The sequence below is a fragment of the Delphinapterus leucas genome, chromosome 16 (assembly GCF_059928025.1).
Source record: "Delphinapterus leucas isolate spDelLeu-1000000601 "Yukka" chromosome 16, BTC_Dleu_Yukka2, whole genome shotgun sequence".
In the NCBI taxonomy this organism is placed as follows: Eukaryota; Metazoa; Chordata; class Mammalia; order Artiodactyla; family Monodontidae; genus Delphinapterus; species Delphinapterus leucas.
Window position 1 is genome coordinate 61,416,852 of NC_143144.1, and position 22,418 is coordinate 61,439,269.

Consider the following 22,418-nt stretch of genomic DNA (forward strand, 5'->3'; position numbering starts at 1 on the left):
TCTATTAAGTTTTTTTGGAGAGTCTTATCCACCTATTTGTTGAATTTCCCACATCTTGTTTGTGATGGATTATTTTTACATAAGTTTTTATATTTTGTGTGAGCTCATCTTCAACAGAGCTTTATCTGTGGGCATCTTTCATGCCCTGATTGAGGGTAGGTCTCTTTAGAGTTTTACGTTTCTTCTACCAGATGTCCCATTCTGGGACTCCTTTTTTTTGGACTGCATTGGGTCTTCATTGCTGCTCATGGCCTTTCTCTAGTTGTGGCGAGTGGGGGCTACTCAGCTACTCTGTTGTGGTGAGCTTGCTTCTCATTGCAGTGGCTTCTGTTGTTGCGGAACACAGGCTCTAGGCACACGACCTTCAGTAGTTGTGGCATGAGGGCTCAGTGGTTGTGGCTCATGGGCTCTAGAGTGCAAGCTCAGTAGTTGCGGCGCACCAGATTGGGTGCTCTGTGGCATGTGGGAATCTTCCCGGACCAGGGATTGAACCCATGTCCCCTGCACTGGCAGGCGGATTCTGAACCAGTGCACCACCAGGCAAGTCCTGGGATTACTTTTTGTGTTAAAATTTTGGCTTGGGGATTCTCAGACTATGTAGTAGCACAATTCAGATCTCAAATTAGCTTGCGGAAAAGCCGATGGTTACAGATTATTAGAAGAGATACTTTTTCCCTCTCAATTCAGACCTTTCTTATTGTCACTGTGTGCCAAAGGGCTAATTTTTTTCTAGTCTGCTCTGTCTCTTTGAAGGGTCTTCACCTGATACTGGGACTCAGTTCCAATTCCCTGTTTTAGGTGGACCCAAGAAAACAAACAGCCCTTCTTTCCACGGCAGCTGGGAAGGCCAGATCTCATTTAACACTGTAGTTTCTAGTTCCCCACCCCCAACTTTTTTGGTCCGAGGGCTCTTCCTTGCTTTATTGCAAGCTCAGCTGTGTAATTAAAAGAATATATATGTTTATATATATAAATTCTTTATTGAATTTGTTATAATATTGCTTCTGTTTTACGTTTTGGTTTTTTGGCCGTGAGGCATGTGGGATCTTAGCCCCCCGACCAGGGATCGAATCCGCACCCCCTGCATTAGAAGGTGAAGTCTTAACCACTGGACCGCCAGGGGAGTCCCAAAAGAATATTATCATATTTTTAAAGTTACCTACCCAGCTACATTGCTAGAAGCAGGATCTTTTCCTCTAGAATCTCTTGCTCAATGTGGTAGCTGTAGCATCCAACACAGTGCCTGGCAAGTGGGGAAAGGGTATCAATACATACTTGTTATTTGATTTGTAGAAATGGATGTTTCCATTCCTTTCCCCTGTAGAGAAGGCCAAAGATGGTGCTCCAAATTCATTCATATCCAGCAGCCAAGAGATTTAGCATCTGTGCTTTAACATCCTGTGAAGGATTTCAATTTTCCTATTTTTCACTTTTAAACTTTAAAACTTCACCGCTTTCCTAAGGGCATGAAGGTGCTGTTGCCAGTTGCTAGCAGGGTTTTCCAGCCCCATAAATTGGCAAATTAAAACCATGCCCGGGGAACCATTACTGCTCAGTGTCTTTTTATGCTGGCACTTTGAAAGTTCTTACACTGATCAAATTGACCTTTACAGTGGCTCAGTAAGAATAGCAACTCTAAGACGTTGAAACTCTTAAGGAAAATGATGTTAGTCCCATAGTTTATGCTGCTGCCAAAGAGATGAGGTAACTTTTTGCATATGTGCAAAAGGCATACTATTCATCCTCTTCCACTGTAAATAATGTTCTTTCCAGGGCGGTGTTGGTCTTGCTTCCTGCTTCTTCACACCTGTGCTTTTTGTTTGGTGACCATATGTGCCCCGTTTCTTGAAGCTGGTCACCGCGGCACCAGAGCTGAAGGCACACGTTTAACAAATGAGGATCTTTATGGTCATCATCACAGTCATTCTGAGGTGAAAGACCTCAGCGTAAGAGCATATGTTATTCACCCAAAGTTTCTTTATGACAGGTCTACGTTTCTAGCATATTTGGGCCAGGAGTTTGTGCAAATGAAAACATTGCCTGGGAAAAAAAGTATCTTTAAAATGCAAATCTCATCTTGTCCCTGCTTACCTAACTTCCTTACCTATTTGTTCAGCCATTTCCTAGCTAAAGGGCTTTTCTTGTACCATTTCCTTTTCCTGGAATGTTCTTCCCATCCCTCTCCCCTAGTTACTAACTTTCTGACCATCCTGGCAATCTCAGTTCAAGCTTACCCTCCTCACAGCTCTCTGGACCTCCTTGACTAATTCCTAGTTCTTAATTATTGTAAGCTTTCACCAAATCACGTACTTTTCCTTCCTACAGTTTTATCTCTATGATTACTTTATCATCTTTCATTAGACTTTAAGCTCCATGAGGGTAAAGAGCGTGACTGCTTTGGCCTTTTATGTTTCCATTGTGTTCCCCACCACTGGTTCAGTGCTGGTGCAGGGTAGGTACTCAGTAAATGTTGAAGGAAGGAGTGAAGGCCCTGTGTTCCCCAATGGGACAAACACCATTCTGCTTTTCAGAAAATCAGTATGTGAAAATAATGACCTTTCAAACAAAGAAGAGAGGAAGCCCAAGCATGTTGCCCCTCCTCACTGCCAAGCAGAAGATGTTCCCAAAGTCAAAGAGCTCCACAAGGGCAGGGCCCTTATCTTTTCCCTCAAAGACGAAATGTTGATTTTGTTTGGTTTGGGGCTTTTAAGTGGATTTATTTAAGCATCTGAAGTGTAAAAAGCAAGTGAAGAAGTATAACTTAAACCAAGGAGGCTGTAGCTTAATAGTTAAAAGCTCAGGCTCTGGAGTCAGATGAATTAGATTGAACTGCTTCCTAGCTGTGTGGCCTCCAGCAAGTGACTTAGCCTCTGTTGACCTCAATTCTCTTATACTACCCTCTTCATAGTGGTGCTTTCAAGTTTAGATGAAGGAAGACTTGTAAGGCATTTAGAACAGTGCCTGGCACATAGCAGGTACTCAGTATACACTAGCCGTATTATTCACCCCAGCTCATTCTGCCTTCACAGAGGCTGCATAGCCATTGTTTCATTCAGCAAACCTTTGTGTGCCAAGCACTGTGCTCATTCTTGGAGTTGGGGAGGGGGATTAAGGAGACAGAGCTCCTGCCCATAGGGAGTGCACGATATAACTCTCGTTCACTCTTGAGAAGGGGGGGTGGGGTGGGATATTAACTTCCCACTCTTCAAGACTTGGCCTGAACAACATAATATGTGTGTAGTGCTTGGAGATGCTTGGAAGAAAAGCAAAGGGTGCTCATAAAGAGTGCTGAGAATTTTTCATGTTTGAACTTGCCATTGCATTCTCTCTAGTTCCTTTTTCTATTCTTCATGTGTCTGAAGCAGCCCACATTGCCAGTAAACTTTACTCTTCTGAGAAATAGTTCTAAGTGAATGCAGAGTGCTGTTTATTGAATGGTCTTTCATGCCCAACAATAATGGCTCATAGAATAACGTTGATATTGAGCGCTCAGAGAAGTTAAGTCATTTACCCAAGTTACACTGTAGTAAGCATAGTGTGAGAACTGGGCTTTGAACCCAGATCTGACTGAATCTTTACCATTTGTATCTTGAGCTGCCTGGAGATCCTTGAAAGTCCTCTGGGTGACTTCCTCATACAGGGAAGGGTGGAAGAGCACCAAGCAACATTTGCACACCTCTGTTCTTTGCTTTGACTGAGAGGAGGCATAGATTACAGGAGCTCTTGCATTGGCTTGAGGCTGCTGTCAAAGGGAATGGGAGGTGGGTAGGCTAATAAACCCTTTGGGTTTAAGGAGACATGAGTGAGCATCTTAACCAGCTCTAGGGCCATTGAATAACTTGTCCAGAGTGCCATTCCTCTGTAATGGCAGAGCTAGGGCCAAACACAAGGCTTCTGGATTTTCCTTTCATACCAGAAGGTCTCTTTCTCTGGAGGAGCTCATGACACTCACATCTCGCTACCTTCTTAATCCTTCATGTCTTCCTTGCTAAAGGTCCATGAACCCACATCTTGTCTTCTTTACCTGCCTACCTGCTTTCCTTCCTTCTGCAGCAGAAAATGACAGTTCCCATAACCAAGATCATCTCAGGCAACTTGGGGACTCTACTTGCGGGGAGGAAAGCAAGGGATGAGATACACTGGGTAAAAAGTATTTGAGGGGCTTCCCTGGTGGCGCAGTGGTTGAGAGTCCGCCTGCCGATGCAGGGGGCATGGGTTCGTGCCCTGGTCCAGGAAGATCCCACATGCCGCGGAGCGGCTGGGCCCGTGAGCCGTGGCCGCTGAGCCTGTGCGTCCGGAGCCTGTGCTCCGCAACGGGAGAGGCCACAGCAGTGAGAGGCCCGCGTACAGAAAAAAAAAAAAAAAAAAGTATTTTGAGGAACTGAGTTAAGTGATGCTGCCACAGTCTGCTGTCCCTGGGAAAGTGGAGGCAGAGCAGGGAAAAAGAGTGGGGTTCTGTTTACACTGGGCTTCCTGCCTCGGGGGATGGGAGAGCCAAGGGAAAAGCTGACACCAGTAGGTCATGAGGATGCCACTTGTTTAGATTTCAGACACGTTCCATTTCATGCCTCACAGAGGACCAGTTGGCTGCCCTGTGTTCCGAGCCTGGACCTCATCTGGTGAATTTTCTTGAGGCAGAAGTGTCCCTGGATTCTTTCATGTGTCAGAGTGTAGGCAGCGCGGCCTCTTTTAGAAACTATGTGGACAGTTTGAACTGTGCTCTTGTGAGCCAGGCCAGAAGAATGGCATTTCAGGGCCTGGTAAACTTGGGAGAAACTTTTTGATGTCCTTAGGAAAGCAGTGTTTTGCTCTGAAGTCAAGAGGGAGAGGGTGTGTTCTAGCAAAAGCAACGAACACAGATCTGCCTTCTCCACGTGCGTCAGGCCTCAGAGGAGACATCCCACTGGACAGCCACCTGCTAGGTGTGCCATTTTACTTATGGCGGACACAGGAAGGCAAAGATAGGAAGAACTCTGTTTGCAATACTATTGTGAAACCCTCATTGTCAGAGTCGACAAATGCCTTTCCCATGTTTCCTTCTTCCTAAACCCCTTTATACCAGGGTGTAAGACTCTTAAAGACCAGGAAACACCTGAGGATGTGGTGGAAATACACACTGAGCCAGGGATCTGGGTTGTAGCCATGCCCTTTCTTTTGTCCTCGTGGCTTCAGGTGCCCAGCCTCTAGCCCTGTAGACAGTCGCTGGAGTGCTTTGTTTGTACCCTTGGCCAAACAGACAGCGTAGTATAAAGCAAGACCCAGAGAACAGGAACCGACCCTGTGACTTGAGTTTCCACTGGCAGACGTCCGCCCGGATGTACACTGTGGGCAGGGTCAGCCTGAGTAGCAGCATATATAATACTGTGGTTTTAGTTTCTTTGCTGAGCAGGGTTTTTTCCCTTCTTAGCTCTGTGCCTCTTGAGGTTAGGGACAATTTCTTATTCATCGTTGTATCCCTCGTACCCAACCCGGTGCTTGGCACAAAGACTGTGTCCAGTCACTGCATGTGTTACTTATTTAGAACAAAGAAATGTTGAAAGCCAGATCTTCTATGTCTCATCATATGCATTGTGACCCAGAGGACATTTGAGGCTGAAGTTTAGGTCAGCCGGTGGGGTATTTCATATCTTAACTACGAAATATAAAAAAACCTTTCCACCTCCATCCCCATCCACCAGTGCTGTGAATAGAATTTGGCAAAATGCTAGATGGTTACTCAGCGGTGCCCTTTCTGTAGCTGTCCCTGACAAGGGACAGTGTGAATCCTAGATCCAGTCAAGATTATTAAGAGATCATTTGGTAAGCAAAAAAGGATCTAGCAAATTAAAATTGGACTAGGTCACCTGAGCAAGTCACCCCTTTTCTTAAGATTGAAAGAATTTTAGTAGCAAGATTTTTAGCCTTCTTTTGAATCACACTGTAATTAACCTTGGAGATATGTGTTTTGAAGGGAAGATGGACTGACTGACCAGATGCCAATCCTAGAATACGTGCTGCCTTCATTATTCTGGGAACTTTCACAGAGAAACCGGATTTATTTAAAATATACAGCCTATTACAGGAGAATCACCACCTTCTTACTGGCTGAGTTTAGGACCAGAACGTGGAGTGTTTCTGCTTAGATATAAAGAAAGCAAGGAGGAGAACTCTGCTCTTTACCAGTCGGCTTTGTGTACTGAATCCTCTTCCCCCTTTAATAAACCATATTATTTTTCTTAAATCTGCTGTTGTTGTGTGGTTCTTTCTTTCTCTCTCTCTCTCTCTCTCTCCCTCCCTCCCTTCCTTTCTCTCTCTCTCTCTTTCTTTTCTTTCAATAAACATTTGTACAAACCGTTTTGGTGGAAGGTGAGCAGGGGATCAGTAAGAGGAGGATGAGAAGAAAAGTAGTGTTTAAAAGCTATAATTTAATATGCTACAGTGTTTTTTTATTTCTTTTAGGATAAGGAAACCTGCGTGGGTACCAACAATCAAAGCTACATCTGTGACACAGGACACTGCTGTGGACAGTCTCAGTGCTGCAACTACTACTATGAACTCTGGTGTAAGTCCTTGCCTGGGGATGTCTTGGCATCCCAGGGTCTCGGTTACTGCCTCTGCTCATTGGGAAACCATAGGCTGGTCAGCCCTTTTCTTATTCTCTTGGTGGCAGTGTTGGTGAGCAGAATCTGCTTCCAGGTTCTAGAAGCGATCTCTCTGCAGAGGAGGAGAGCTCTGGTGCTCTTCGGACACCATGCGCTAAAGACCGGATAACATGGTCCTGAGCCTTCTTAAGAAGCCGTGGTTAGCAGGTCTGCTGCAAAATTTCCTGAATGGGGTTCTCTTTGATGCCCTCTCCTGGGTGTGCCGAGCAGTGACAACAACTTACATTCTCTCATGGGCCAGCCCAGGTGCCCAGGCTCGTCATCTTTGCAAAGAGAGGTTTGCAGCAGCCAAGCTGCTGTGAATGCTGGGCTGCTCTCTGTGGATGGCTGTAATGCCATTTTCTTGTAAGAAGCACCAGGGTTTCCAGAATTCCCCAGAGATCATCAAGGAGCTGCCTCTGTTTCTGAGGGTCCCTCTCAAAGGGATAATCTTTTCCTAGGTCCTTGCCGACAGAGCCCTCCTGGAGAGAAGGAGTCTATAGGTTCAGCCCCTTTTCTTCCTTCCCCAGATCACAAACTGAAGTGTCTAGAGGCTTCTCCAGTCTACCTAACCTGTTACTGTCAGCTCAGTGCCATGTGGAGACAATCCTCGTCTTGCCACTGCTTGGTGGCAGCCAGGACTGCTTGCACCTTCCAGAGTTGCACAAGGGTGGTGACATTGCTGTGGTCTTCAGGGAGTGACCCAGGCTTGGAGAGGTCACTAAAGCCCTTTGTACTCTAATCTTCTTGGAACTCAGACGAGACACTGTAGGATGCTGGACAAAGAAGGGGAGGATGGGAGGGTCCTAAGGGCAGAGAGTTGCCAGGTGACCAGCATGCAGTGGTTCTCATAACTGTCTGTTGCTAGAGGAAACGCTAACTGTTTCCCCAGAGAATTCTAAGCCCCCATCACTCCCTCCATTTGGAAACAAACTTTGTGCTTGCTGGTCAACCATGCCCTTACCATCACCACCATCTCTTCCCTTTTTCCCCTTCTCCTTTCTGATCTCCCCATTCCCCCCACATCAGTGATATGGTCAGAAAGCAGCTAGAAGGGCTATTGTTTGAAATGCAAAGGAAATTAGACTATTGGCTGGGAAGCCTCTCCCTCTAAATGCAAACGGATCTTGTAGCCAGTGGGAGTGGGTCCTACAAACAGGACCTCTCCTCACTCTTGTCCTTTCCTTTTGAGGACGGGCTCAGGGGTGGCTAAGGGCAGACTCCTCCCCAAGGAGAGAACAGGGTTCAAGATGTCCCCACCAGTCCTGCAAGCATTATATAAGCAGCAGCAAAGGCAGGCCTGGAGTTGTTGGTGCTATTTTAGAAGGGGTGGGGCTGAGGGACTCACTAGAGAAACACAAAGTGCCAGGCAGGTGGACAGTCTGTGTTTAAATGTTTCAAAATGCAGATAACCGCAGGGCTCAAATTCTCCCTCCCACCCCTTGTTAAAACAAAAGTTGAAGCTGGGCTGCCAAAAAGCCATAGAGCTGCAGCTTGTTTTTCTGGGGCCCGGCCCAGGCGGCATCAGTTGCGGAAAGAATGGAGTTGCTGATGGCCCCCATCTCAGATTGACAGAGCCTCCTGGGCTGTTGGCAGAGCAGACTCAGTAGCCACCAGAATTGGGTCACCAAAGCCAGGGCTGGGGGTGGGGCGGCTGGGACAGGGAGACCCAGGTGGCAGGGTGGCAGGCAGTCTGGGAACCAGGCACTTCGTCCCGAGGGCCTGAAGAAAGCCAGGGGAAGAGCTACACAGTGGCTCATCACCTCTCCAGTTGTGGTCAGCCGGGGAAAGGAGAAGGTCAGATGGAGACCAGAGTCTGGACGGGGAGGAAAGACTCACCCCTGTACAAGTTGGCCCATGCTTTCCAAGCTCTGGGGGGACGGAGACTGTAAAAGCCAAACTTCCTCTTGTCTGTGCCCAGAAATGGCTTTTTGGTCAGAAGATGCCCAGTGAGTGTTCTGCCCCTCTCGGAATTCTTTGGTTTTCCTCCTTCTTAGGGACCTGGCCTCGGCCTGATGTGTAGAGGAGGGAGGTTGAGCGTAGGAATGAGCCCTTTCAGTTCTCATCAGAACTGTGCTTTTTGCGCTTTGAACCCTGTTCCCTCTAATTGCCTCTGAACTTTGCCTGAAATGTGAAAGTAATGGGCTTTGCATTATTCTTTTTGTCTCTTTCCTTTGGAAGGAAAAAAAATCTCAGCCAGGAAATCCTTGGCAGGGTTTTTGTCAAAGTACCTCTTTAACCATAGTTGCCTACAGGGAAGGCCTCACGGAAAAACAAATGCCATTTCTGCCAACCCTCATACCACTACTTAGCTGAATTTTCCTGTGTGCTGAGGACTGTCTCGCACACACACATACACACACAGAGCCCACTTTACACAGACACACAAGCACACACAGACCTTAAGCTTCAGCCAGCGCCCTTACTCCCGTGTCTTTTCAGTCTCTTGTAACGTTAAGCCAGGGGTCATTCCTGGGTCTGCATCAGTGCGGAAGTGAGGGTCCTGTTTACCACTGCCGTGGCTGAGGCTATAAGAACCTGGCCATTGTTATTATTATCATCCCATGCATTTTCATGGCACTTGTACTTTCAGTCATCATTCAGTCATCTATTCAGCAAACTCTTACTCCAGTGGTTTCAGACTTTGGCAAGCATCTGCGTTTCCTGGAGGGCTTATTAAAGCATGGATTTCTGGGCCCCAGTCCCAGAGTTTTTGATTCAATAGGTCTGAGGTGGACCTGAGAATTTGCAATTCTAACAAGTTCCTACTGGATGCTGTGGCCTCTTCTGTGTTAGAGCGTGTGGGGAGACAGAATCCTTGCCATCAAGAAGGGAGTCTCTGAGCAGAGAGAGGAGATAAGACAACGTGCCTCACTAGTAATGCAAAGTAGAGAGTGGAGTGTACGTGCAAGGACTGCGATGTATGTGCCAGGAGAGTTTGCTTTAGCTGGACAGGATTCAGGCAGGCTGCATGGAGGAGGTGGCATTTGAGGTAGGCCTTAAAGGGTGGATGGGATTTAAGCACATGGAGAAGGGTAGAATGACTTCCCAGGGTGAAGAATACCAAACACCATAGGTCAAGGCCTCATGGGAAAGAAGAGAGCATGCATCTCATTAACCTTTCCCCTGTGGCCATGGGGCTGGGCTGTGGGGCTCGACCAGGGGAGATGAGGGTGCTGACGTGCATAGAACTCTGCTGTGTGCCTGGCACTCATTAAGTTCTTCACACACGTCAGCTCAGCCCGCCCCAAATACAACCCTGCCAGGTACACATATCCCGTTTCTCAGGACCAGGAGCGTTAAGTAGCCAGTCAGTTGGTCGCAGCTGAGTAGTGGGGTCAGTGTGCCTCACACAAAGCTACCCCCTTCCTGAACTCTTTCTTCAGTGCCAGGCTGGAAGGGTGGTGGGCCCAGGTCGTGAAAGGTCTCGAATGTGCACGCTTGAGTACTCTGCATACAGATACTAACTCGGTAATCCTCACAATGACCAAGTAGGTAGAAACCATTATTCTCTCCATTTTACAGATGAGGGAAGTAAAGACAAAATGATCAAGGTCACAAAGCTAGGAAATGAAACTTGTCCAGTCTTTCCGATGAAGTTGCAAGTCCTCTAAAGTCTTCATTTCCCAAATTCAGTCCTTTTTCCACAGCGGCAGTATCAGGAGCTCCTGCTAAGACCTGTCAGGGGCCAGGGAGGTCACCCACCATCCTGTGGGGTAGAAGGAGAGCTAGTTGACAGTATACTTTGGCTTCCTAATGAGGAATTTCCTGCCAGTTGGGGAGTGGTGTTTTCCCAAGTTTATAGTGAGCTCTGGGGCACGTGACTCAGTGATTGTTTTTAAAAACATGTTTTCCACTTTGCTTAGCATGACAAACGCGTCCCACCATGAGGTCACAGCTTTCAAAGGTCAGTGAGGAATATAATCTGTGGGTAGGTGTGTGTTTGGGGAGGAGGGCATGCTTCTGTCTTTCTCTGTTTGGCTCTTTCAGTAGGTTTTCCTTTTTAAAACTTTCCTCCTTGTGTGTGAAATCTAGTGAAAAGATCAAAAGTTTGTACAGCTCCATAGGTACTAGTCTGGACGGTCCCCCTTTTAAAGCTGATGGGACACGGCTTTGACAAGAATAGCTGCCAATAGCATCCGTTTTGTGAGGGTCAAACCAAGAATGCCTTCTGTCTTCCCACATGAACTCCATCAAGTTGGGCCAGTCCTTAGGGGCCTTTTCTGGACCTGTGCTAATGCCTCATTACCCCACTAGGCCCCTTCTGCTCCCAAGTTAGTTTTCTCCTAGTGTTGATCCACACTATCACTTTGTGATACTATATTAGAAATGCAAAACTCAGTTCGAGATTTTATATCACGTCATGTAAGTGGTACGTGGTCGGGAGAGGTTTTCTGCCCATGACACCACATGAACAGAAGCAGCTGATGGAATTTCAGTAAACATGTGAGCCTTCTGGTGCTGTTCAATATAACTGGGGTAACTCTGCCAAGGGCATGCCTTCCTCTTGTCTCATTTCTTCCCCCAGCCTCTTTCTACCCTGCCTCATTTTTCCTTAAAAAAAAAAAAAAGACCTATTTTTCTATTATATTTCTAGCTCAATAGAACTCAGGCTTTTTCTGGAATAAGGATTCTCTTAAGAATCTGATGAACATTTTAAATCCTTTCCCCCAGAAAAACCTACAAAGATACTGCATCAGTCAGGATAGGCGAGAGGTTATGCTCAGTAATAAACAAGTCCAAACTCCTAGTGGCCCTAAAACAACAGGTTTATTACTCACACTATATGTCCATCACAGGTTGGATGAGAACTTTGTTCCTACTTCTTTATCCCCTGGGGCCAGACTGACCCTGAAGTCACTATCTGGAATGTTACGGCTTGCCATGGCAGAAGGGAGACTAACAGAGGGTCTCACATCAGCAAGAAATGTTCTGGCCTCTAAGTGACACCTGTCACTTCCAATCTCAATTTATTAGTTAGAATCTGCCCCAAAGTGTCACAATCATAAGGGCACCAGGAAGTTCAAGCCTACCCACATGCCAGGATGGGGGAGAACCAGAAATATTTGGCCAACATAAAAACCAGTGCCTGAGATTTTTCTTATTAAAAGCCTATTATAGGGCTTCCCTAGTGGTGCAGTGGTTGAGAATCCACCTGCCAATGCAGGGAACACGGGTTCGAGCCCTGGTCTGGGAAGATCCCACATGCTGCAGAGCAGCTAAGCCCAAGCGCCACAGCTACTGAGCCTGCGCTCTAGAGCCCACGAGCCACAACTACTGAGCCCATGTGCCACAGCTACTGAAGCCTGCACGCCTAGAGACTGTGCCCCACAACAAGAGAAGCCACCGCAATGAGAAGCCTGCGCACCGCAGGGAAGAGTAGCCCCTGCTTGCTGCAACTAAAAAGAAAGCCCACACGCAGCAACGAAGACCCAATGCAGCAAAAAATAAATAAATAAATAACTTTATTTTTCTTTAAAGGCCGTCATAATATAGCTGAGAAGTTTTGCCTTATATCATACATATTGCAGCATTAAGGTTAAAAGTTAATTTACCTTTAGGTAAGAAACAATTGAAAAAATGACTTGGGAGGTAAAAAATTGTAGAGTTTGGTGCTGATTATCTCATGGGAGAATGTACTTTGAAAATTATAAAGTAACACCGAAGTATAAAGGATTGTGAGATGATGCTGGGTAGTATAAAAAAGTGGTTAGCCGAGAATCTTTTGACTTGACTCTAAAATACACTTGGAGCCAGGCTCTTCAGCAGAATGCATTGTGCTTATTTGTGCCGCTTCCTTTGGGTGTGACCCCACCCCGGGAGGCTGGGAGCTGAACAGATCTTAGGGGCTGGAGGAGACGTTACAGGACCGCAGCGGGAAGCAAGTTCACTCCCAGAGCTCCTTTCTGGCCTCAAAACCGTTTCCTGAGGGCTCCTCTTACAGTGTCCAGTCTCCAGTTGGTGAGCATTGGAAGGAGAGAAGTGCAAGTTAAGTTAAGCAAATGTCAGCAGCGACTCCGGGAAGGACCACAAGGGAGACTTCTGACTTCAACTTACATTTATGAACTCTGGTTAGGAATGGGGTTTTTCTGTCTGCTGATGGGAAATGGGGAAGAGATTCTCTGCCCATTGTCCTCCACCTGCTGTCCCGTTGCTAGACCTCAGCAGAAGGTTCAGTTGAACACCGACACATGCTGAAAACGCAAAGGTGTTACACAGTGGTGTTGCCAGCCTGCCAGGGCTGGAAGGCTGTACTGCTATCCTGCCTTACCCCATAGGGGTGGCTCTGTGGGGAGATTCAGCCCGGACACCCCTGGAGGACAAAAGGAAACACACTGGGTGTTGCTAGAGGCCACACCCTAAATGTCAGTGGGATCTTTCAGAATGTTGTGTTCTGGTACAAACAGGAAAAAAAATCAGGGGTTTATTCATTTACAAATCTGTTTGCTGGGAGAGGGAAGCCTTTTTTTTTTTTTTTTTAATGAAATTAACTCATTCTGACAAGAGATGTAGAAATACTTAACACATTCTAAACACAAATTTATAATTACAAAGCAGACAATAAAAAATATACATAACGTTTGTAATGGGAAAAACTTGAAGTTCTTCAGGAATAGAGAACAAATGAAAAATAATATAATCTATTCTCATTTAATAAAAACTCACCTTAAAATTATTCCTCAGATTTTTTTTTTTTTTGCGGTACGCGGGCCTCTCACTGTTGCGGCCTCTCCCGTTGTGGAGCACAGGCTCCGGATGCGCAGGCTCAGTGGCCATGGCTCACGGGCCCAGCCGCTCCGCGGCATGTGGGATCTTCCCGGACCGGGGCACGAACCCGTGTTCCCTGCATCGGCAGGCGGACTCTCAACCACTGTGCCACCAGGGAAGCCCCAGATTATTTTTTTATTGAGAAAAAATATTCTTTTTTATTTCAAAGAAGTACATGTTCATCTTATCGGCAATAAGCAAAGAACAAGAGCTGGTACCAGAAAATCTTCTGTTCTATTGTCCAGGAATAATCTCATGACTAACTTTCTGATCATCCCTCTGGACATTTATATATACTTCTTTCTTAAGCAAAAATTGGGGTCATATTTTATGCTGTTTCGTAATCTTTTATTTTCATTTAATATTAGAAACATCTTTATATGTCAAATATAGTATTCTGTGAATAATTTTTTAATGATTCATATCATTTCATTGTATGAAGACATTCCCAGAGGAATTTTAAAACCTATTCAGAAATATGTTAATTTTTTTAAAGCCAGCAAAAATATAATTAGTCACAGATATTTTTAAGTTTTAACTTACTTTGTTTCCAGTTTTATGGTTTGAAAGAAGAAAAATAATTGGGAGAAGAAAATTAAAATTTCTTCTCATAATCCCACGACTTAAAATGTCACTATTTTTTCCTTCCAGTCTTTTTTTCTCTATATATATTTTTTAAAGCAAAATTGCTCATTCACTAAAAAAAAAAATTAGAAGCCTTTTCTGTATACATGTGAAGATTGGAGAGGGGGTCTTATACTGCAGTTTGCCAGGGTTCTCTGAGTATGATCCAAGAGAACACAGTGGGAAATGAGAAGAAACAATCTACCTGGGGAAGAGGGCAGTAGGCTTCTCCCCTGCTCCTTTACCCCTCTCTGGAGCCCGGAGGAAGAAGGGGAGGCCACTGATGGTCCCGAGTCTAATGCAGCTGCAGGCCAAAGCGAGGTGGGAGTGGATTGTTTGTGATGGTGGGAGATGGAATTGTACCGGATTATGGCAAGAGCAGAGGAAGTTGTTTACACTCTCCAGGGAAGAAATGGGCCTGAGGAAATTAGAATTTTTCCACCTCTAACTTCAGTGACTCTTGTATGACGGAGGCGACATGGTAGAGAAAAAATTTTTATCAGGTAGCCCCTCCGAGGCCCCCGGCAGCCACTCATCTGCTGAGATGTGGGGATTCTGAGGGGCTCTTCCCTCTTGGTGGGGAGCCTGGGAGCTGTCCTTGTGGGCCTGAGCAGGGCTGGAATGGGGAGGTGGGCACCAAGAGAGGCTGAAGCATTTTCTCAGAGATCTCTTAAGATAGGAAGGGCACGTTGTCCTAAAAGGTAAGCATACTTAATGCCCCCCAAACCTAAAATATGGGAGGACCAGCAGTGCTGCACAGATGACTTGGCATTCTTCCCTTCCCCCAGGAGCCCTGGAGGCGCCCCGGAGTGGGTGACCTCTTTTTCGTTCACCATTCTTACATTTCTGCCCTCTTCCGCCCCACGTGTCTTTCACTCTGGTACAAACATGAAAATTGATCACAGGTTCTAAATGTAACTTCACCAGGCAAGGGCCAACAGTGCCAGCTTCGACCAGGTGCGCAGTGTCCATGGGCCTCCTTGTGCTGAGAGCAGCCCCTCCAGCTGGCATTCGTGGTGTGCCCACTCCTCTCTGTCTCGCCTCCCTGCCCCCAGGGTTCTGGCTTGTGTGGACCATCATCATTATCCTGAGTTGCTGCTGCGTGTGCCACCACCGCCGAGCCAAGCACCGCCTTCAGGCCCAACAGCGGCAACATGAAATCAACCTGATCGCCTACCGGGAAGCCCACAATTACTCAGCGCTGCCATTTTATTTCAGTACGTACACCAAACCCCACCCTCGGGGCCCAGGACACATAGACTGTGGGCACAGGGGGTTGGCCTCCTTGTCCCGCACAGAGCAGGGTCTCACAAGTGTGGGAACAAGGGGGTGCACACCTTTAGCGCCAAGGAGCCAGTGCTGTGGATGCAGCCCCTGGCAGCCACTGGGCTGTTCCAGTCCACACCAGCTGGGTTCTGACTACATCTCTGCTCCTTTAGTTTAGGCAGATTTTTTTAGGCAGGTGGTTGTATGGTGTATGATGTGAATGCATTGAGATTTAGATGTCAGTGGCCTGAAATCCCCCCATTTTGCTTCCTGCCATGTGACATGCCTTAGCAGAGGCTGCTACAAAAGGGGCAGCGGTGGGGGGTAGCATTGGGACTTCCTGAGAACCAAGAAACTCAGTGACCCTCTGAAGGGCACACTCACCTGACTCCCTGGGGTTCCTTTTTTTTTTGCCATGCTGTGGGATCTTAGTTCCCTGATCAGGGATTGAACCCGGGCCCTTGTCAGTGAGAACGCCAAGTCCTAACCACTGGACCGCCAGGGAAGCCCCTCCCTGGGGTTCCTTACACTGATCTCTCGAGTGGTCGGTGGAGACCCAGAAGTACAGCCTGTCCAAAGCCATTCTTCTGTGTGTTCTACAGACTAAAGTAGTCATAAATTTGGAATTCCACACCTAGAAGAGTTAAGTGCTTAGCTCAGTGCCTGGCATATAGTAAGTGCTCAATAAATGCTAGCAATTACTGTTAGAATTAGGTCATCTGTGCCTCAAAGCAAAAGATAACTCCCCTGGCATGTTCTTAACAAGCCTTGATGACAGGCCCCTCACCCTTTACTGGTAAGCCACCCGCTCTCGATGCAAATCAGGATGAGGTTTGGTGTGTATTTCCAGAGCACCTCCTGCCACACTAGGGTGAGAGGCAACACAGTTTTCCAGCCTCCCAGAAAAAGGCTCTCTTCATGATACATATCTGGAAAGTCTTAACTTAGGGTCCCTGACCCTGAGGCCTATGGGATGCAGATGGAGGACACAGTCTGAGCTAGAAACATGAGACTTGCGTGCATGTGGAAAACAGGTCCCTTCCAGACAGAACTCTCTTGGCCATTCACCACATTTGCTGAACCCTCTGCCTTAACTCCAGACAAGCAGAAGTCCTTGCCTGTGAAGCAGCTTTAGGGGCTCTCAGATTTCCAGAAGCTACAAGCTGTCACTCCCAATCTGCCCCCCTTTCTCTGCAAAGTCGTTCACAGCCCTGTGCCCTGCCTGCACCTGAGAGCTGTAGCTGTCCCTCGGTGGGTATGCTGGGGGTGGGATGAGACATATGCTTAGTGTGAGCCTGCAGTCTGTCCTAGAACAATTGCCAGTGCAGTAATTTCTCCTCCCTACCTCCCCATTTTAGGGTTTTTGCCAAACTATTTACTACCTCCTTATGAGGAAGTGGTGAACCGACCTCCAACTCCTCCCCCACCATACAGTGCCTTCCAGCTCCAGCAGCAGCTGCCTGCACAGTGTGGCCCTACAGGCGGCAGCCCCCCGGGCGCCGACCCCACCAGGGGCTCCCAGGGGGCTCAGAGCAGCCCCTTGTCCGGGCCCAGCAGAAGCAGCACGCGACCCCCGAGCATCGCTGACCCTGAGCCCTCCGACGTGCCAGCAGACCCAGCAGCCACCAAAGCCCCCGGGATGGAGCCCAGCGGCTCTGTGGCCGGCCTGGGGGAGGTGGACCCTGGGGCCTTCCTGGACAAGGATTCCGAATGTAAGGAGGAGCTGCTGAAAGAGTACAGCTCCGAGCAGGGCGGCGCCCTCCCTGACAGCAAAGACAAGACGCCCGGCAGACGTCGCCGCTTCACAGGTGACTCGGGCATCGAGGTGTGTGTGTGCAACCGGGGCCACCATGATGACGACCTCAAAGAGTTCAACGCGCTCATCGACGATGCTCTGGACGGGCCCCTGGACTTCTGCGACAGCTGCCACGTGCGGCCCCCTGGCGACGAGGAGGAAGGGCTCTGCCAGCCCTCCGAGGAGCAGGCCCGGGAGCCCGGGCACCCTCACCTGCCGCGGCTGCCTGCCTGCCTGCTGCTGAACACCATCAACGAGCAGGACTCCCCAAATTCCCAGAGCAGCAGCTCCCCAAGCTAGAGCAGGCCCTGCCTGCGCCCGAGAACTTGGCGACGCAACCAGGGTAGGGGAGAACCATGAGAGAAGCATTAAGTGACTGTGTTCCTTTTTTTTTCCCCTCTGCTCCTGCGTTTTCCTGCATCTCCAGGTACAGTTTGGGGTGTGGGTGCCTCGCCTCCCATAGATACAGTGTCACGGAGGGCTGAGAAGTTGTCCTGTGACTCATTCCTCATACCCCACCCCGTCCCCCTTTATCTCTTTTCAAGTCACGTGTCACTACCTGCTTGGGTCAGAGAGATGTGCGTTTCAGAAGCCCCCAAGGAGGGGATGAGACTGTGCCCTGAGGTGACTCTTGGTGATGGAGTGGATTCATGTTCTGGTGTGAGTTGATGAGAACCTTGCTGCTTCTCAGTCTGAGACAGGTGGCAGGTCTCAGCCCTGGATGAAGCCCCAGTGGTCTGGGGATTGTCACCCCTCGCTGCCAGCGTCTCCGGAGCCGGAATTGGGCTCCTCCTGTGGGAAGATGAGAGCTGACCAGCGGTTGCGTGGCGGGTTGGTAAAGGGCTTGTGCTCTCAAATTCCAGGTGACAAGATCGAGGTGGCACGATGCATCCGGGAGGGGCCCCTTCCCAGCAGGTCCTGGCTGGCCGCAGACTGGTTCAAGTGTGGAAGATTATACCTGCCTTCTCTTTGGTTATTTTCTTTAAAGAAAAAAAACAACAACAGAAGTGAGCTGAAAATAAGAACTTGACCAGTGGGCAGGCAAGAATTCTGTTTTGGAAAAGGAAAATTTGTGGCTTTTTCCCAACTTGGCCTTCAAAGAGTCCTGGCTGCAGTTGAGCCAGAAGGAGATGTTTTGTGTGCAGGCTTGGGTGGGGGCTATCTCTGGAACTTCTGCGGGTGAGCAGAAGGCCCTGCGCTGTGGCAGTGGATAGAGGTGCAGCTTTCCGCATCTCTGCCCTTTTGATCTGTGCCCACAGGTGATCAGTACCCTCCCCCATCCCAAGTACACGTCTGCCGGCCTTCACGTCTCACTGTTCTCTATGAACAAATGAGGAGGCTGTGGGACCTGAGAAAGGGCGGTCCCACAGCCTGACTCTCACACAGTATTTTCTCTTGATTCTGAGTAAGTTGTTTTGTTTATTTGTTTGTTTTTTCAAACTGACCATTTGGAAAAAATGCCTTGGTTATCTGTGGTTTTCGTGCCCTTTCCCTGCTCCGCCCCGCCTTGAGTGGGGTAACTAATTTTTGTAGCCTATGTCAAGTGTCTAAGTGGCCCAGGTAGGAGGGCGAAGGCAGCCATCCTGAAGGACCACAGGATCCTTATTATTGTAGTTTGGCTTCAAAAACCAGTTGAGCTTTGATAGGAATAATCTGAATGGAGAAAGCAAACTGCTGAAACTAACATTCCCTGTCCAGCCCTGTTCATATGAAGAGTTTGGTTCTTCCCCCACTCTTGAACGATGACATTCAGGCTAGGCATTGATGTTATGGTAAGAAAGGAAGGTATATATATGTATATATATGAATACACACATATATATGTGTATGTGTGTATATATGTATATATATACACACACACACACAAAATAGACAAACCCAAGGCTGTGAGGTGAACGAGTGTCTGAGTTTGGAGTCCACAAAACCAAAATCCATGTTGAACAAAGTGCAGTCCGTATACATTGACTTTTTGGATAACCTGTGTGTGTCTGTCCGTTGTGTGTGAGCCCCCAGCCCTGTTTTCCTATGAATACACTTTGAACGGCAGCCACTCTGCTCACGTGACCCACACGTTTGGAGCAGGTGCAGCCCTCTCAAGGTAATTTATTTTACGCATTTACTGTTTACTGAGCAGATGTCTGACTGTGCGCTTGGGCGTACTCAGCGGCGCTGTCGGCGGCAGTCCCCACGTTTGCCAGAGACGCTGTGCTCCAAGTAGAGGTTTTACTCTACCCATCACTGCAATTTGCACATTGCTCCGTGGACACTCAGAGGCCTGTGTTCTGCTCCCTGTAAACGGAAACGTGCTCTGAGCCTGTCTGCCTCCCTCGGCTGCTCCTGGCCGTCGGCCTCAGCCCCCGGGGGTGTCCACAACCAATCGGGACAGAAGGCCAGGGTGGAACCTCAGACAGAAGCTGGACTGGATCTTCAGTGTCAAGCTCGGACTGGCTGTGGCCCAGACGTCAGCCCTGCCCAGAATTGCCAGGAGGGTTTGGCGGCCACCACAGTGCCATAGGGCTTACCTCCCTGTGCTGAGGTCCAGCACGTGGCCGATGTGTGGCGAGAGTGGGCAGAAGTGTGCCACAGCCCTCAGATGCCTTTCCTGCCACCTTTTGGTTTTTGTTTTTTGTTTTTGTCTCAAACAACTCACTGAAGTGTCTCAAAGGAGATCAAGTTTTACCAAAATGAACCCTGCTTGAGTTAACTGGTCGAAGGGATGGATTCTGGCCCTCTCAGGATTCCTTCTCCAGTCAGAGTGGGGAACTGGTCCACGTGTTTACTGCTGGGTTCACTGCAGCATCCAACCCAAAAGGCACAAGAAGAAGAAAACGCAACGGGTGGAGCTGGGCTTGAGTCCAGCGTCACAGTCTGGCCCCTGCTACATGAGGCTACCCTGCGTGACGAAAGGCGGAAGTAGGGAGCTGAAGGACTCGGGAGGGGGCCGGGGAGATGTGAGGGAGCCTGGTGTTCCAGGAACGAGAAGAAAGGGGTTGGTCGAGGGTTTGGTGCTACAGTCGGAAGATTTGCAAATGCTAACACATTCCCGTGTGAGGCACATCACCTTTTGTCAGTTATTGTGAATATGTGTATTTTAAGCAATAAGATTCAGCTGGTCAGACTTTTCTGGGCAGTCTCGGTGACGCATTTCCTGTGCTGTGATTGTTCTGAAGACGGAGTGGCTCTAACCACTGTGAGAAGCCCAAATAAAATCGATCCCCGAAACTCGACTGCTCTTTTTCCTTGCAGCGCTTGTTCCTTTTTCCTCCTCCTCAGACTTCAGGGAGTCACACCTCGAGATTCCTCACTGCAAGTGCTCTTCCCTTCTTCCCACAGAGGCTGAGAGAAGTTGAGGACAGGCTCCTGGGCTGAGGGCAAGCTGGGTAATGGCTGCCGAGGGCACTCTCTGTCCTGAGGCATTTCCACCCAAACCCTCTCTCTGCCAAGAGGATATTTCTGAGTACTTTGTAAAGTCCCACAGACAGGTTAAAATCAGAGCCCCCAAAACAGAAACAAGTTTTGTCAGAGACTCCAAAGCTAAGACATGACATTTAAAAGGAAGCAAGCCCTCCTGGAGATCTCTTTTATTGATAAGATAGAATTGTGGATGGGCACTTGGCCTTGGAATTTAACACATGAAATACTTGTTTTGGAGTCCCCTCTTTGTGCCCAGTACTGTGCTGGATGCTGAGGAGAATGTGGAAGAAATGTGTAAGATAAGGCCCCTGCCCTCTAGAAGTTAAATTATAGTGGAGAGGACAAAACAAACTCATGTGAAATAGCTAACCGGCAATGTGAGGCAGGTTGAGACGAAGTGAGCAGTACTGTTTCAGAGAAGCTTGAGGAGTCGGGGGTGGCAGTGTAGGGCTTGCATTCTAGGCAGGCGCCTCAGAACTGATTTTTAGGTGATGTGGGAGCCAACGGTGTGCCAACATCTGCCATCATGGGCCCGTGAGCCTTTCCTAAGACTCATTGTCATTTTAGCCTCTGCTTAAGACTGTTCTCTTAGCACTTTGAGTCAGGTGTTAGGTCCCCGCTCCAAGGCTGTGGGAAGGAACAGCCTTCTGCCTCTACCCAGGAAGCGGAACCCCCGACCCAGCAAGACTTCTCTTTGGGCCGCATGCAGGTGGGCAAAGCAGAATGATGAGCATCCTCAGAACCCTCCCGTGAGGAGTTCTTGCCTCCCCAGGTGGAGTGCTCACTGATGGACCAGGGGACTCTGGCAGAAAGCACTGTCTTCTCTAGCCCTCGGGTTTGCCCAGCAGTCAGCCCTGTGGTGTCTGAGAGTCCAGTGTAAACCAGGTGTGCACCCACCCCCATCTGACCCTGGGCCAGAGGACACAGCCGCAGCCCTTCAGTGACTCCAGTGGGATGGTTTCTGCCTAGTTCCTTCTAAACTGTTGGGCTCCTCTAGGCAACCCCAGGGGAGCCATATTAGCATATAGAAAGACAGTTCTAAAGGACAGTTCTGTCCTAAAGCCACAGGAAAGAACTGGTAGAGTACCTCATTCTTACCTTCTTTAAGCTAATGTCTGAGTGGCACAAAAACAAAATGGTACAATTCTTACAAGCTGCATACCAGAGGCTGTATGTGTACGTTTACTGCCTAGGTCTGAGGGCCCACCTCAGGCTCCTGAGTCACTGAGTTCCTGATTTCTCTAACAAGGTACAGCATTTGCTGTCTCTACTGCCCTAGGTGACCAGGAGGTGGAGACAGTACCAATGCCTTGAAGCACAAACAGTAGCTTTGATGAACAGGAATTTCAAGAAACTCCCCCTCCTCCAGTTTCCTCTATTTTCAGCCAGGGGGCAAAAACCAAGGTTTAGCTCAGGAGAAGGAGCAGGAAGTGGGTTTGGCTGACTGTTGACTGAACCTTCTGGAAACCTGAAGCTGCTGGGAAGGGTAGTGGGTCTTGGGAGGTGTTTGGGATGCAGTTTCCATCTGGGACAGGTGGCTGGCCTTACTTAAGAGCTGAGCATTTATGGAGCACCTACTGTGTGCCAAGTGTTGGGGATGCAAATATGCTTTAGACCTGGCCCCTCTTTAGAAGAGCTAATAATGCTCTAGTGAGGAAGAATGAACAGTTTTTTAGTAGCACATGGTAAATACCATGAAGCATGTGTGTACAGGATGCTGTGGAAGAGAATGTAGCCCACCTGGGGGTTCAGGGCAGCCTTCCTGGAGCAGGGACTTCTAAACTGAGCTTGCCAGGTGGAGAAAGGTGTAAAGGGAATTCCAGGCGAACGTTTGATTGGCAGATTATTGAGTGCCTACTGTGTGCCTACTGTGTGAGAAGCACAGAAAAGCGTAGGATGCCTAAAACGGGAGAGTACGGTGTCATGTCTAA

General features: G+C 48.3%; 1 protein-coding gene across 10 annotated transcripts in view; it reads left to right on the plus strand.

Moving 5' to 3' along the window:
- Window positions 1–21,131, plus strand: part of WBP1L (WW domain binding protein 1 like) — a 59,615-nt gene extending 38,484 nt beyond the window's left edge. For 4 of the 10 annotated variants that reach the window (XM_022568905.2, XM_022568903.2, XM_089897337.1 and 1 more), the window contains 3 exons: window positions 6,439–6,541; window positions 15,068–15,229; window positions 16,637–21,128. In XM_022568905.2, the coding sequence (XP_022424613.2) occupies window positions 6,439–6,541; window positions 15,068–15,229; window positions 16,637–17,373 (1,002 nt within the window). In that variant the 3' untranslated portion in view covers window positions 17,374–21,128. Of the gene's footprint in view, window positions 1–6,438; window positions 6,542–15,067; window positions 15,230–16,636 lie in introns of all 10 variants that reach the window. The other 6 variants (XM_022568911.2, XM_022568908.2, XM_022568909.2 and 3 more) reach the window with 3 other exon arrangements.
- Window positions 21,132–22,418: the final 1,287 nt, after the last annotated feature.